Source organism: Pseudorasbora parva, chromosome 19 (assembly GCF_024679245.1).
Source record: "Pseudorasbora parva isolate DD20220531a chromosome 19, ASM2467924v1, whole genome shotgun sequence".
Lineage (NCBI taxonomy): Eukaryota > Metazoa > Chordata > Actinopteri > Cypriniformes > Gobionidae > Pseudorasbora > Pseudorasbora parva.
In genome coordinates this window covers 663,477-680,225 of record NC_090190.1, presented here as the reverse complement: position 1 = coordinate 680,225, position 16,749 = coordinate 663,477, and the positions used below count along the sequence as shown (strand labels likewise).

General features: G+C 40.9%; 1 protein-coding gene across 2 annotated transcripts in view; it reads left to right on the top strand.

The window, feature by feature from the left end:
• Nucleotides 1-16,749, top strand: part of LOC137048470 (ephrin type-A receptor 7) — a 197,539-nt gene that overhangs the window by 37,111 nt on the left and 143,679 nt on the right. For both annotated transcript variants that reach the window (XM_067426638.1, XM_067426637.1), the window contains exons 2-3: nt 6,815-6,879; nt 9,672-10,341. In XM_067426638.1, the coding sequence (XP_067282739.1) occupies nt 6,815-6,879; nt 9,672-10,341 (735 nt within the window). The remainder of the gene's footprint in view (nt 1-6,814; nt 6,880-9,671; nt 10,342-16,749) is intronic.

Sequence of the window (16,749 nt, the reverse complement as noted above, 5' to 3'; positions counted from 1 at the left end):
TGGGGCTTCAACTTAATGCGCTTTCCAGTTCGGTTGGCTTTAACGCCACAAGCGAGTGCACGCACGTACACATGGCTTCTGAGTCTGTGTGTGTGCTTATTAGAGGGATAATGTTTGGTCTCTGGACTCTGATTGGTGCGTTCTGTGCTTTATGTATACGTGCAGATAAGCTGAGAGTTTAACAACATGTGGATAATCCGCTCTATTGAATTTTACAGTTCTCGTATCATAATTCTTTCAGTGGGATTTATATAAGTGTGTTGGGTTTGACATGAGCACATCCTTCAGTCAGTCTTTGACGTCGTCTTTGTTTGTGAGGCTGAATGTGTTTTTTGGGGATGAGGGAAAGGTTCTGCTAATGTCTAAAGGGAAGTGTTTAATGTAATGAAGGTTATTTGGGCTGAGCACAGAGACTCAGAATGAGTGTATTTTTGGAATCAAAGACGCCTGAATGACGTTCTGGCTCAAATGAAGGGAATAGTTCATGCATAAATGAAAATGATGTCCCAAACGTGTACGGATTTCTTTCCTTTTTTGAATATAAAATGAAATGTTTAGCATATCTTCAGTCGGTTTGAGTTTTGTGACACCTTAATGTTTCTTTTGCATTATTTTAAGTTTAACAGCTCTGCTCTGTTATTGAAATTACACAGAAAAAATGACTTGAAAGTTATTAGGATCGTTTCTTACGTATTGTGACGTACATCAGAGGGAAACAGATGATTGGGAAAGAAAAAATGTAGGCGGGACTTGGTTCTGTTCACCGGTTGTCGATTGGATGGAGGCGGATTTGAAGTTTAATATGCAAATGATGAACCAAAGATTGAAGCGTCTCAGTAAACAGTGTTTCATCATCAGCTTAAATCAGGTCAGTGAAGTAAATGGATGTAAGGCCATATGACAAACATATGAATATCAATAAGATCAATGGTATGCATGTAGGCTCCGTCCAACGGTCCGCCGTTTAGGAAGCATGAATATTTTTTTTTAACCGGGTCCCAAAGTGGATAAATCTGAAAACGATAATCTTCCGTTTTCGTGTGTACAGCCAATCCGTATATTTTGCGAAACGGTGATGTCATCACACTACGTCCAGCGCGGTGAAAGAGTTAAAGGGATATAACTACGGGCACTGGGCATGAGCACATCCACATCGCCTCATTTAGAGGAGTACTTCAGCGCTGGGAAGATGAATCTGTATTTAAACTGGGTCATCAATGTAGTAGAAATGTGAAATTATTTTTGAATTTGGTGCCTTCTAGACTGAGAATAGACAGAACATTTATTTTTGTCTCATGGGGATGAAAGACTACAATTCCCAGAATGCTTTGCTGCCCTGTGAGGCCACGCCCACAGCCACTGCTACTGGATTACTGTGACTGAGTTAGAGAACAGACACTACGATTAAAAACTGAACGTGTGTGTTCAATATAACGGAGTCGCCGCGTGAGTCTCACAGCAGACTCAGATTAGGAGTCAGATTACATTTAACGTCATAAATGAGCTGATGAGCTCTCGTGATGAGAGCTGAGGTAATCGCGACTACACTCGCAGCATACATTCACAACGCGAGTTCAGTTTCAGTCTGGTGCGTTTTAGTTCATGCCTTTGGAAGCTAAACTTTCGTAGAAATTAATTTGAGAAGTTAAAACACTTACATTGCTTAGCATCCGTTTAAATTAAAACATGTGGAATGGCTCCCTCTGCTGGCTGGAGTCTTTAGCCTTATTCCAAGCATTCCAAAGATGACGCAAATATCGTCAATTTGCGTCACGAGAGGAATTTTCCAGAAATAAAATGCATAAATCTCTCGTCTCAGGGGGATATGAGGGGAAAGCACAATCATTTAAATATACTCCAGGGTTTCTACTGATACAAAGCCATATGCTAATCGCTGAAGGAGCCCTTTAATGACCGTATCTGCATTATAGTAAGGGCGTGTTTAGGGTCGGGGTAGGTGTAGGCGTTAATAAAACACATCTGTTAAGTAGCATGTGTTTATTTTATTGTGAGATTGTGCCTCACTTCCAACCATTGCTTTACTCCTTCTATCCATAACTCTTCTTCTCTGTTTTTAGTGTATTTCTGTGGGAGAATTACAGCGCCACACACTGGCCTGGCATAAATACTACAGCGTTTTGAGTCGTTTCATTGCTCTCGTGTGGACGCAGATATTTCTTGAAACGAGAAAAAAAAGATTGTATACGAAAAGTTGGCCTTAGCCTTTAAAAAGACGACCCATCTGTGTTCCACTAGTCAAATGGGTTTGGAACGACGAGTGTGAATAAATGATTTTTCACCGTTGGGTGAGCGATTCCTCCTACTACTATTTTTTTTTCTGTCTCCTCCTGTGAAAGACATGGCCTGTCTCTCTGACTGACTGTAGTTTGTGTAGTTTGACCTCGCCTGTGGCTCTCGTCTCTGTTTGTCTCTTGAAGGTCGAGTCAGTAGGGGGCTCGTGTCAGCGGAAATCAAATGGCATCTTGTCCCCTAAAAGAGGAGACTGAGCAACAGCTGTTCTGGGAAAAGAAATCCTCTCAAACCAACCGAAGCGAAGTCAGAACACTGAAATTTATGTCTTTGTTTACCACGGAAAACCTTGGGAATGTAAAATACTCACCCTGAGTACGTTTGACTTGGCAGTCACAGCTCGTCTAGAAGTGCTCTGAGTCATGCGCTGAGATACGAGAGCTCTTGTGGCAGAAGTGACTTCTAATGGCTGGTAATGAAGTGGCTTTCAGACGAGGGTTGTGATGTCAATGCCGACAGCACTGGCATTTTACTGGTGTCGCATGAGCCAAGAAACAAGCACTTATGATGGCAATAAATAATGACTAATTCAGCTTCTGATAACCCACCATGTTTGGCTAAATGATGGAAGATGCACTATATTGCCATTAGTATTGTGCCGCTCCTCCAGATCTCTGAGTTCAGGTGTTCAGTCTCTTCATGGCCACAGGTGTATAACTCCAGCTCTCGGCCTGCAGACGCTTCTACACACATTAGTGAAAGAATGGGTCGCTCTCAGGAGCTCAGTGAACTCAAGCGTGGGGCCGTGATAGGCTGACACCTGTGCAATAAGGCCATTCCTGACATTTCCTCACTACTAAATATTCCACACTCAACTGTTAGTGGGATTATAACAAAGTGGAAGCCATTGGGAACAACAGCAACTCAGCCACGAAGTGTTAAATCCCAGAGCGGGGTCAGCGCATGCTGAGGGTCACAGTTGACTGAAGTTTCTGTGAGCAGTGTAAAGTTTGGTGGAGGGGGGATTATGGGGTGGGGTTGTTTTTCAGGGGTTGGCCCCTTAGTTCCAGTGAAAGGAACTCTTAATTCTTCACCAAGACATTTTGGACAATTTCACGCTCCTGACTTTGTGGGATCAGTTTGTGGACGGCCCCTTCCTGTCCCAGCATGACTGCGCTCCAGTGCACAAAGCGTTGCTCCATAAAGACATGGATGAGGAGTTTGGTGTGGAGGAACTGGACTGGCCTGCACAGAGTCCTGAGCTCAACCCGATAGAACAGCTTTGGGATGAATTAGAGCGGAGACTGCCCCTTCTGTCCTCCCCATCGACCAATTTATTGGACCAATGGTTGGTTCCACCTCAAACTCACGCCATTGGTCGAGCCATAGGTTGGACTGTTCGAACAATCCACAGTGTCACAGAGCCATAGTGTTTAAACTCATTGTAAACGTATTTGTCTCTGCACATTATGCTGGGAAAAGGGAGAATATTTTAGCATCAGAAAAGACACAAAGACACACCTTTTACATCTCGTTGTTTTGTGCAGATTTAGGCCCATTCCCAATTCTACCCCTTAGCCCTTCACTTTGTGTCCCGTTTGACTGGAGTGGTCAGGGTAAGGGCCATATAGCCCTTCAAACGGAGATTTTTCAGGACCAATTTGAGTTTGCCTGCACAGACCGACTGCCGCGCAGCTAGAATGCGTGTAGTGATGTTGCCACTCAGAATCGATCACTTGTGTGTCGCCTGGCTGCCAGTTTCTCTTTAATTAAACGCGCGGTTTGAGCGATGTGAGCAAAAAATAAGAACAGTTTAAATAATATATCTGGCCACCCTTCATAACGCAGCCGCTATTTATATCGTGTATCGCCTGTAAACTCGCGTTACCAAGGCAACACCTGACACGTTTATATTGCATTGCTCCGTTATCGCCGCAGTAGAAAACGAAACCCTATCCGTTCCGGACGGCGGATCAGCACGGAATGGAGCGGTTAATAAACTAAAGTAACCGCGCAAAGTAGGGCTGTGCCATCCTGAAGAATAATGCGATATGCAATATCTTGTTAAATAATGCGATATTCGATTTGCAATACAATATTATACTTAGTTTGTAAAATCTATTTAAATTATATATATATATATATATATATATATATATATATATATATATATATATATATATATATATATATATATATATATATATATATATAATCTGAGATTTAAACCATTTGTGTTTCACATTCTTTCTGGGAAAAGAAAGCATTGCTACAACTTCTGATAGTGACCAGCAGTGTCGTTCACTTTTCTGTGTGTGTGTGTGTGTGTGTGTGTGTGTGTGTGTGTGTGTGTGTGTGTGTGTGTGTGTGTGTGTGTGTGTGTGTGTCAGACAGCACGAGACTGGAAGTTATTGTTTTTCGCAAGTTATTGCGTTTAATAACTCATTTTAACATCAAGAAAGTCCCATAAGTAACCGTCATGGGCTCAGTCTATTCTCTGCTATGCGTCGACCTAAAATGGACACTGTTCACAAAGTTGAAATAGACTAAATCATCATTCAGATATTGCGTGACATTGCAATATGTACATTTGTGATATAATTTCATATATTGCACAGCCCTTGTGTAAAGCTATGTTGAGAGTGAGTAATTTGTTAAACATGCTCGTTTCTGTTAGATAAAGCATACGCACTTTCCATTGCTGTTCGTGCTGGTTAACTGTTACGGGACACTGATACAAGAAACGGTGTATGATGACGTGTAGTACTATAATACTGATCTGCCAACATTGTCTCTCTCTGATAAATTAAAATAAGCTGATAACATCACTGTTTACTCCAGAACGACTGTACAGCCAAATCTAATTCTGCTGCAGTATTGTCCTGTTTAACACTGAAGCTGCTCTGACACAATCGCCGCTGGAGAAGAGTGATAGAAATAAAGATGACTGATTGATTGATTGATTGATTGATTGATTGATTGATAGTAGTGGGGTCCCATTTCTCAGAGGAATATTTTCACCCCTACGCCTTGCCACTCTGTTTCAAGGGGAGCAGGTATGTGTAGGGGTATGAAATAGAATGGGATTGGGCCTTAGCCTTGGTGTTTTAGGAGTGATAAAAGCGGCAGTGGTGCTGAAATACCTCTATTGACATTTATGGCGCTGTCCATGGTCCTAATGCAGCGGCTCTGCGTTCTGGAGCGCTGTCCGAGGTGCTGAACGATAGAGGACAGGGACGCTCACACCCAACGCGAATAGAGCGTCTAGGTCCTGCGGTGCGATAGACGCGATTCCGCCTCATTCACGCGAGTGAACGAGCGAGTCAACGCCCGAGTTGAAAAAGTTGAACTTTGGCGTCAATTCGCGCCGCGTTAACCAATGAGGAGCCTGCTTGCTGCCGTCACGTGGTAAAGTGACGTGATGAGAAACCCTGCATATAATTAAAAAATACTGTTATTTTGTCACGAAATGTAGTTTTATTCCTTTTAGTTGATGATGTATTTGTTTAAAGCTAAAATATGTGGTTTATTTTTAAAGACAGTGCCTATTTAAAAAGAGCACTTGCGTTTTTGTAGTGGTGAGCTCCAGCGATCAGCGGGCACTCAGCGCTCGTTAACCCCGGCGAGAGCAGCCTCTCCTCGGCCAGTCCTTCTGGAGTTTGCCGCCGGCTCGGATGTCTCTGTAGAGGTTAAACATGACATTACTCGTCTTGTGTACCTCTAATGGGCGATCTTTGGTCCAATTAATCTGTTGTTGCCTACCAAATCATTTTGACTGAGGGTAAAGTGAAGTTTCATAACTTTATATTTTATTTAAATATACGTGAAGAGCATCCAGGTAGTGCGTTGGCTGAACCACATGTGTGGCTGTTAATGCTTAATATATATATATATTTTTTTAATTAAAAAAGGCAGAGTGGAGTTTCACCTGGAGCGCCTTTAACGCGCGGTGTTCACGACGCGGTAGACGCGATTTTGACGCTCAATTCGCTTTGGTGTGAACGCAGCGTTAAAATATAAGATATAAAGCCTTCTCTGAGCCTGAGCTCTATTTGTGTCAAGGACATCTCCCTAAAGTGTTTACACAATCCTGTACTTGTCCAAATCTCTGAATATCAGCAGTCAGCGATGCTCTGCTCATTTGAATTCAGCTCGTAAGCGGAGTTTCATATTAAGGCTTTGTAATTGTAGAAATGCAGCAGAAATGACAAACGCCAACATGAGTTTTCTTCACAGGCCTCTTGGGCTCTTTTGCATTATGGTGGCGTTGTAAACATTCATTTTCCCTGGGAGGGAAATTAAATGAATGTTTAAATGTTGAACCAGCACATTGTGCCACAGACAGTATTGTGCCGATCTGAAATTCGTCAAGATTCTTGTGCTTTGCAGAGCTGGACTCAAAAAGTCCCCGTTTGAGCTGTAAAGGGCCTCAGATCAACATCCGCCTCAGCTCTGTGTGTTCTGACAGTGAGAGAGTAAACGCTCCACATATAACTGTGATTTAATGAGTCTGGTGATGCCTTCTTAAATGGTTTCTCTGTTGCTTTTGTTTTCCTCTCTCCAGTTGTCTTGCTGAACTCTAAGGAGACCCAGGCAGAGCTGGGGTGGACCTCATATCCGTCTAATGGGGTAAGACCAAGCGGCCATTTACTAGATTATTCTCGACTTTGATGGAACTAAAATAGTTCTAATGATATATCACGATGTAAACACACTGCAGAAAAAGCTTTTCTTACTCAGTATTTTTGTCTTGTTTCTAGTCCAAACATCTAAAAATTCTTAAAACAAGAAGTATTTACTAGATAAGCAAAAGTTATTGTCTTGTTTTGGGGAAAATAACTCAAAATGAAGAGAGTTTGCTTAAAATAAGATAAATAATCTGATTCTGTCCTCATGTGCTGACCCTCGTGCCGTTTTCATTTCCCAACTCAAATTGAGATTATTTTAAGAAACCAAAGGAAGATTTCTGTCCCTCCATTTAAAGTCCGTCCCTCTCAAACTTAAAAGATCCAAAAAAAGCTCATAAAGGCATCGCAAAAATACCCAATGGAGTGTCTAATGCAAGTCCTCCGGAGAGACGCGATGGCTTTACATGATGAGCAGATTTACTGTAGTAAACACACACTCTAAAACATTCTGGGTAAAAAACAACCCAATGTTGGGTCAAATATGGACTAACCCAGCAATTGGGCTGTTTTAACAGGTTGGGTTAAATATTTGCTTAAGACAACCCAATTGCCCGGTTAGTCCATATTTGACCCAACATTGGGTTAAAATAACCCAGCATTTTTTAGAGTGCAGACGTTCAGATTATTGCGTGACGGAAATAATAATAATAATAATAATAATAATAATAATAATAATAATAATAATAATAATAATAATAATAATAATAATAATTATAATTATAATTATAATTATAATAATAATAATGCAATGGGGGAAAAAATAAAAAAATAAAAACTCTTCTTTATTTTTGCTTAAGATATTGCACTACACATGTTGACGCATGCTATCTGGCAACATAGGATTCCATTCATTATGCTAAGCTAAGCTAGCGGCGACCCTGCCAAACTAAAACAACGCATCACTGAGACAAATGCTTTTGCCCACATATCTAAATGTAGGAGAGAAGATAAATAAGCCCTATTTCTAAAAGCGCTGGAGTGTTCCTTTAAAATATCGCGGTACACATGTGGATGTGTGTATTTACTGATCAATGGGCTTTCTCCACCGTTGTTTCTTGTCCGTGTCTCCACTCCTCCGCTGTATATCCTCCTCATGTCTGCCGTATGGACCGCTCTGTCCTCGCCAGATAAACCTCATTTGTCATCTCTGTGTCCTGCTTCCTATCTCGCACACCGTCTCTCTTTCTCAGTGCTAAAGCACGTGCTAAAGATTACACATAAGGTTTGATTGATGGCTGAGATGAGCAGTAAGCCTGCCAGAGGACGCCTCGGCTCAGGACGACACGTTTCGCCGTTTGTAACGTTATCTGTGTGGAGGAACGCTGCATGCTGGGGTGCAGGCTGTTATTTGTTTAGCTTGTTAATTCTGGACCTGAAAGCGATTTTAAATCCTCTGTCTCCTGCTCCCAGCACAGCTGTGTGGTCACACTAGCACACACACACACACACACACACACACACTCGCAGTCCTCTGCCACTCACAGTCGTATCAGACGGGAGACTCAGCCAAACCGTTTAATTCCCTCAGAAACTAAGGATCTTCATTACACTGCAATTAATTGTGAAAACACTGAGAGAGTTTGGTCTTCAGAGGCTCATTATAACCTCTCCACCAGACAATGAGCGTGTTTGTGCTGCTGATTGAAGATGCTTTAGTCTAATATATTCTGTGTTTGTTATACTGTAGCTGATCTTTATGCGGAGAGATTGAACTGTACGCTCTATAAATATAAATGCCAACATGTGACGCTCTTATTGACAAGTTTACTCTTTGTAATATGAAGAGCTATAAGTCTACAGCATTTACATATTTGTGTACAGAGATATGTGCAAATCTCCCCAAAATGCCCTTTTTAGAGATTTGATGCAACAGAGGAAACATTTGATGAGTAATTAGTGTCGGATTTGTTCTGGTAACACGTTAGCTGTTGATGTGCACAGGGAAAATGTAGGGGCAAAACAATAAATGTACTATTTATTTATTTATTTATTTATTTATTTATTTATTTATTTATTTATTTATTTATTTATTTATTTATTTATTTATTTATTTATTTATTTATTTATTTATTTATTTATTTATTTATTTATTTATTTATTTATTTATTTATTTGTTTATATATTTATTTATATATTTATTTATGAATAAATATTAAATAAATAATACATAAATAATACATACATAATAAATAAATTAAATACATAACAAGTAAATAAATAAATATTTTATTTTATATTTTGTTTATTGTTTATTGTGTTTAAAATAAATCAAATAAAATATGATATATAAAAAAATATTTGAATAAAAAATTAAATTAATACATTAAAAACTATTTATTTCATTTTTTATCTTAATAAAAATTAAAAATAATTACATTTATTTTTATTTATTTTTTATTATATTTTTATTATTTAATATTTTTCTTTAAATAAATATATATATACACATACATACATACATACATACATACATACAAACATTTTATTTAATTAAATATATTTATTGTATTTTATTATTATTATTATTATTATTATATTTATAATTTTGTATCATAAAATATTTTTATTTATTTATTTATTTATTTATTTAAAAAAAGACATAAAGTGTAGCTATAGATGTTGTTTCTTTGAATCCGTTTGCATTTTACCAATGTTAATGGATAAATGGCAGAAGGTTTTTCAGTGAATATTGCGAGTCTTGTTTTTTAATCCGATGTTTTAATCTCCTTCCAGTGGGAGGAAATCAGCGGTGTGGATGAGAAATACAAGCCCATCCGCACATACCAGGTGTGCAATGTGATGGAGCCCAGTCAGAACAACTGGCTCCAGACGGGCTGGATCCTGCGGCAGGGCGGCCAGCGCATCTTCATCGAGCTCCAGTTCACGCTCCGCGACTGCAACAGCATCCCCGGCGTCTCCGGAAGCTGCAAAGAGACCTTTAACCTGCTCTACGCCGAGTCCGACTGGGACCTGGGCCGGGTCAGCCGCGAGGACCGCTACAGCAAGATCGACACCATCGCGGCCGACGAGAGCTTCACACAGGGAGACCTGGGCGAGCGCAAGATGAAGCTCAACACCGAGGTCCGAGAGATCGGCCATCTTAACCGCAAAGGCTTCCATCTTGCGTTCCAGGACGTGGGCGCGTGCGTGGCCCTAGTGTCCGTCAGGGTGTACTACAAGCGCTGCTTATCCACGGTGCAGAATTTGGCCGTGTTCCCGGATACGGTCGCCGAAGCTGCCTTCTCGACTCTGGTGGAGGTGCGAGGCTCATGCGTCAATAACTCGGAGGTGGACACCGACAGTCCTCCCAGAATGCACTGCAGCGCTGAAGGCGAATGGCTGGTGCCGATTGGGAAATGCAGCTGCAGTGCCGGGTATGAGGAGGGACACAGCAGCTGTGAGGGTGAGTGCTTCCCGCTCTACTAAACTAGGTGTGGATTATTTCCTCATATTCTCCAGTGCTGCGGCTCCTCTCCTCCCAGTCTGTCAGTAACGCTCTGTCTCTGTGAAGCTCCTCCTTCTGAAAGCACTCTGTGCTCTGATTGGTCGGCTGGAGCGGTTGTGATTGGTGTTTGGGAAATGCCCCGCCCCTTATTATAACCGGCAGTCTCAACACACGAATAACTAACTCCACCAGGCCCCGCCCCTTTATTCTGCGCATTAATTATTATAATGAGGGATATTGTGACGTGTTTGTTTCCGGAAGAAACTTGTCTTTTTTTGTGGTTCATGAATAAAAAACAATAGAAACACAATAATAAAATGAATGAACATGCAAAGAGAAACGTTAATATGTTAATATATTCTGTACTACAAGATAATCAGGCAAAATCTGACCTAAAGAAAACCAGTAAACCCATTACCAACGAATCAGTGAATCAGTGAATAAGTGAATCAGTAAATAAGTGAATCTGTGAATAAGTGAATCTGTGAATCAGTAAATAAGTGAATGAGTGAATCAGTAAATAAGTGAATGAGTGAATCAGTAAATAAGTGAATGAGTGAATGAGTGAATAAGTGAATCTGTGAATCAGTAAATAAGTGAATCAGTGAATAAGTGAATCTGTGAATCAGTAAATAAGTGAATGAGTGAATCTGTGAAACTGTGAATCAGTAAATAAGTGAATGAGTGAATCTGTGAATCAGTAAATAAGTGAATGTGTGAATAAGTGAATCAGTGATTAAGTGAATCTGTGAATAAGTGAATGAATGAATCAGTAAATAAGTGAATCGGTGAATAAGTGAATCGGTGAATAAGTGAATCGGTGAATAAGTGAATCAGTGAATCAGTGAATAAGTGAATCTGTGAATAAGTGAATCAGTAAATAAGTGAATCAGTGAATAAGTGAATCTGTGAATGAGTTAATCAGTAAAAAAGTGAATAAGTGAATCAGTAAATAAGTGAATCAGTAAATAAGTGAATCAGGAGATCAGTGAATCAGTAAATAAGTGAATCAGGAGATCAGTGAATCAGCTAATTTACTCGCCCCCATCTCATCCCAGATGTTCTTTCTTTCTTCAGTGGAAAATAAATAAAAAAAATTGAGGAAAACATTCCAGGATTTTTCTCCTCATAATGGCCTTCAATGGGAACCAACGGCTGAAGGTCCAAACCAGTGAGGAAGAGCTTCAGAGACTCTGATGATCCAGAGGAATAGAGTCTGATCCTGACAAACCAGCACACATTTACTACACAAAATGTTAAAATGGCCAACTTTACAGCAGAAAAACACATGTTTACAGTCTGGGACAGATTGTGCTTTTGGTCTGTACGGTTAATTTTGCCCTTCATGACGACTGTGAGGGGGTGAATTTATTTATAACTCATTCGTTTACATTATATATAAAGCCTTAAAGTTCTGCATAATTAAGGGCGTGGCCTCTTTGAGTGACAGATATATTACACACTGCATAATGGGGCACTCTGATGTCCTTTGTGGTGTTTTTTTGGTCATTTTGTAGCTCTAGTTCCATTTTAAAAGAAAGTATCCCGGATATATTCATTGGAAATCTTTTGCTGTTCATGTAATAGTCATGTGGGTTTGGATCAGCGGGAAATGATGACCGCTCTCGGTTTGGTCAGATTGCAAGTTTCGTCACATGATGTTCTGGAAGCTGTTTGTGTTTCTGTGAAAGCTTCACTTCAGGAGGTCAGACAGACGTGTGTGTGTGTGTGTGTGTGTGTGTGTGTGTGTGTGTGTGTGTGTGTGTGATGGTTAGTTTTAGAGGCTGTGTGTGTGTGTGATGGGTAGGTCTAGGGGCTGTGTGTGTGTGTGTGTGTGTGTGTTTGTGTGTGTGTGTGTGTGTGATGGGTAGGTTTAGAGGCAGTGTAAGGGGATAGAAAATATGTCTTGTACAGTATAAAATCCATTATGCCTATGGAATGTCCCCATATGTCACAAAAATAAACGTGTGTGTGTGTGTGTGTGTGTCAGTGAGAGATTTCACAGGCCATCTTGAGGAAGGGTGTGATGCAGTGTGGGAGTTGTAGTCGGTTCACACATACAGCGGCTGTTCCCACAGATCCTGCTTTGTGTCTTTATCGTGTTATTGTTGTCCGTGAATCATAAATCACGACAGCCGTGTGAGGCGTGGGCGACGCAGGAGGGCTATATTTACAGAATAGTTTGTAAACTTGAAGTTCGGAAATTTAGTGCTGTCAAATCGATTAATTGCACTAAAATAAAAGTTTGTGTTTACATAATGTGTGTGTGTGTGTGTGTGTGTGTGTGTGTGTGTGTGTGTGTGTGTGTGTGTGTGTGTGTGTGTGTGTGAGTGTGTGTGTGTGTATGGAGCATAATTATTATTTTTATTTGAATACATTTAAGAAATATGTGCATGTATATACTGTTTATAGTTTATATTATAAATATTAAAAAACTTAATATGTATGTATATATGTATGTGTGTTTATTCAAAATACATATACATATGTACACACACATATATATATTTATATATAAAAATTTATATTATGTTTAAAAATAATAATTACCATGGTTACCTTTTGTGATGCCAACCTCGTCCTCTGATAGTGCCGCAGTGTGTTTAATGTGGTGAGCGTTTCAAGGGTTTGTGAATGCATCCTTCTTCTGTGTGTGTGTGTGTGTGTGTGTGTGTGTGTGTGTGTGTGTGTGTGTGTGTGTGTGTGTGTGTGTGTGTGTGTGTGTGTCAGGCTCTGTGATTGGTCCAGATTATGTGTTGAACATCACTCATGAAACTCATCGCCTCACACACTTCTTCAGTGTGAGCTGAGACGTCCAAACACAGCCTGTTCTGACTTCCTGTTTCACTGCAACACACACACACACACACACACACACACACACACACACACACACACACACACACACACAGAAATATGCAGCAAGGTCAAGGCGGCCCTGTATTCACTTCCCTCACACTCCTGCTTCTAGATAACAGCCAGTCCTTCATCTGAGGAGTTTCACATTATTGAGTGTTTAGCTCTGCCCACATGTTCTTTGTTGGAGTGTGTGTGTGTGTGTGTGGGCTAGTAATCCCTATGTTAAATTACAAAATGTCCCCACAAAGATGGCAATATCGGAAATCCTTGTCCTTGTGGGGACATTTTTTGGTCCCTATGAGGAAAACATCTTATAAATCACACAGAAGGAGTTTTTTAGAAAGTAAAAATGCAGAATGTTTCCTGTGATGGATAGGGTTAGGGGCTGTGTGTGTGTGTGTGTGTGTGTGTGTGTGTGTGTGTGTGTGTGTGTGTGTCTGTGTGTGTGTGTGTGTGTGTGTGTGTGTGTGTGTGTGTGTGTGTGTGTGTGTGTGTGTGTGTGTGTGTGTGTGTGTGAGTGTGTGATGGGTAGGTTTAGGGGCAGTGTAGGGGAATAGAAAATACAGTTTGTACAAATCCATTATGCCTAATGAAAGTCCCCATAAAACATGGAAACACTACGTGTGTGTGTGTGTGTGTGTGTGTGTGTGTGTGTGTGTCGTGGTGTTACTTCATCAGAGAAAACACTCGTCATGTCTCTCAGATGAGAGGATTCAAAGGCCAGAGATGAGCAGGATTTCACAGAACACACTCAAATGCAGAGAAAGACACACACACACACAGCCAATCAGAGCGCAGACAGGAGCTGAGGAGTGTGTGAAGGACAGATTGGATGAGACCCGAGAGAGAGAGACGGAGGAAGAAGGTAAACAGAAGCAACAGCACAGAATGCAGTGATTATCGCGTGTGCTCTCACTCGGGTCTGATACACACACTCCGTGTTCGTCACACTCATCTGCTCAATTAAAGGTGCAGTGTGTAAGTTCTGCCTGTGCTAAAGCATAAAAACACCACAGTATGTTTGCAGATATTAGCTGTTCATCAGCTCTAGAGAAGAGTGATGTCCATCTTCAGTGCAGGTGTGTCGTTTTCTTCACATTATGGCTGCCACATTACTCTGGCATTGCATAAATCATGGGCATATCCATCAGCTGATCCGGATCCGGATCCGGCCGACTGCAGTAAACCTCGGGATAAACACAGACTAACATTAGTGTGGATGCCGCTCTTCCGGATGCAGCCAACAGTCATTAAACTGATCTGAATAATGAGAGTTCATAATGTTCTGTGTGTATGCCATAGTAAAGAGATGTGTTTTTAGTCTAGATTTAAACTGACAGAGTGTGTCTGCTTCCCGAACAATGCTAGGAAGACTGTTCCAGAGTTTAGAGACCGCAGTAGACGTGATGGAGTATAATGTGTTAAGAGCTCGCTTAAGTACTGGAGCTAAACCATTCAGTGCTTTGAGTAATAAGCAGGATTTTAAAATGTCTGCGATGTTTAATAGGGAGCCAGTGCAGTGTTGGCAGAACTGGACTAATATGATCATACTTCCTGGTTCTAGTAAGAACTCGAGCTGCTGCGGTTTGGACCAGCTGGAGTTTGTTTATTAAGCGAGCAGGGCAACCACCCAGTAGAGCATTACAATAATCTATCTATCTATCTATCTATCTATCTATCTATCTATCTATCTATCTATCTATCTATCTATCTATCTATCTATCTATCTATCTATCTATCTATCTATCTATCTATCTATCTATCTATCTATCTATCTATCTATCTATCTATCTATCTATCTATCTATCTATCTATCTATCTATCTATCTATCTATCTATCTATCTATCTATCTATCTATCGAAATGAAAACCTATGAATCGGGAATTGAATAATCGTATGAAAACCTAATAATCATGAATCGATGTCGCTGCCTACCCAAAGATTCACAGCCCTAATTACAGCCTGTGTGTGTGTGTGTGTGTGTGTGTGTGTCTGTAAAGTATTCATCCTAACTCTGAGAGGAAGGAAGCAGGAGTACAGTGGAAGACATGAAGACTGAATGAGGAGGAGGAGGAGAGGAGAGAGGGATGAAGAGACGGAGACTGCAGCGTGTCACTCGACTCTCAGCTGAATGCTAATGAGATGATGAGACTCACCGTTATTGATCGACACTAATGCTTCACTAAACTCCTCAAGCTGTGTGTGTGTGTGTGTGTGTGTGTGTGTGTGTGTGTGTGTGTGTGTGTGTGTGTGTGTGTGTGTGTGTGTGTGTGTGACAGAGGGAGAAAGTGATGATAATGACTGAAGAATGAACGGCGATTCCTGAAGAGTGTGAGTATGATTTATGTGTTGCCGTCAGTGTGTGTGTGTGTGTGTGTGTGTGTGTGTGTGTGTGTGTGTGTGTGTGTGTGTGTGTGTGTGTGTGTGTGTGTGTGTGTGTGTGCGCAGGAGCGAGTGTGTTTTAACTAAATGGCTCGATAGTATTGACTCAGGCCATGAGTAGATGTTGATTGTGTCTGGAGAGGTTGCACTTGACAGGACTGTGTGTGTGTGTGGGTGTGTGTGTGTGTGTGTGTGTGTGTGTGTGTGTGTGTGTGTGTGAGGCCATGAAGTGTCACGTTTAATCATCAGCTGGTTCGGTCTGAGATGCAGAAGGTTTAGGGGTTGCTGGAGCGGCGGTTCTGATTTATGTTCACTCAGTGATAAATGCAGATTCTGATGAAGCGCGTGAGGTCTAATCATTACGGTTGAACTCCGAGCAGAAGAGCTCTGGAGATTTTCCGTCAGTTTGTCCGTCGTCTGAAGAACACAGATCCAAAGTTCGCTCTATTTACTTTCTAAATATTTGTAATTCATCGACGATAAAATGATTTGTGTCCATTAGTTTTAGTGTAAGAGAGGAGAAAAGACTGGAGAAAACATAACCAGACGTGTGTGTGTGTTTGTGTGTGTGTGTGTGTGTGTGTGTGTGTGTGTAGTAGTTTAATTAAAGGTGTTGTTGTAACTCACATATGTATAATTAAGAATGTCTTAAGCCGGCAGCTGCTGAGATCTTCTGTTGTGTGGAGACTCTCACGCCAACGTCTGCCATATTTACACACACACACACACACACACACACACACACACACACACACACACACACACACACACACACACACACACACACACACACTACCCCTATCCCTACCCCCCATCCCAGAAACGTCTGCAGAACAATATATTTAAATAAAAACTTGTTTTGGCCGATTTATAAGCCTTTTTAACTAGTGAGTAGTTTTCAATAAGTGAGGACATTTGTGCCCTCACAAGTATGGCCAAACAAGGAACACACACACACACAGACACACAAATGCACACTCACACATTTACACAAGCACACACTCATAGGCATGTGCACACACATACATGCACACACTATCATGCTCACACACACACTCTTGTACACGCACACACACACTCTCACACACACACTCTTGCACACATACGCTCACACGCTCTCATGC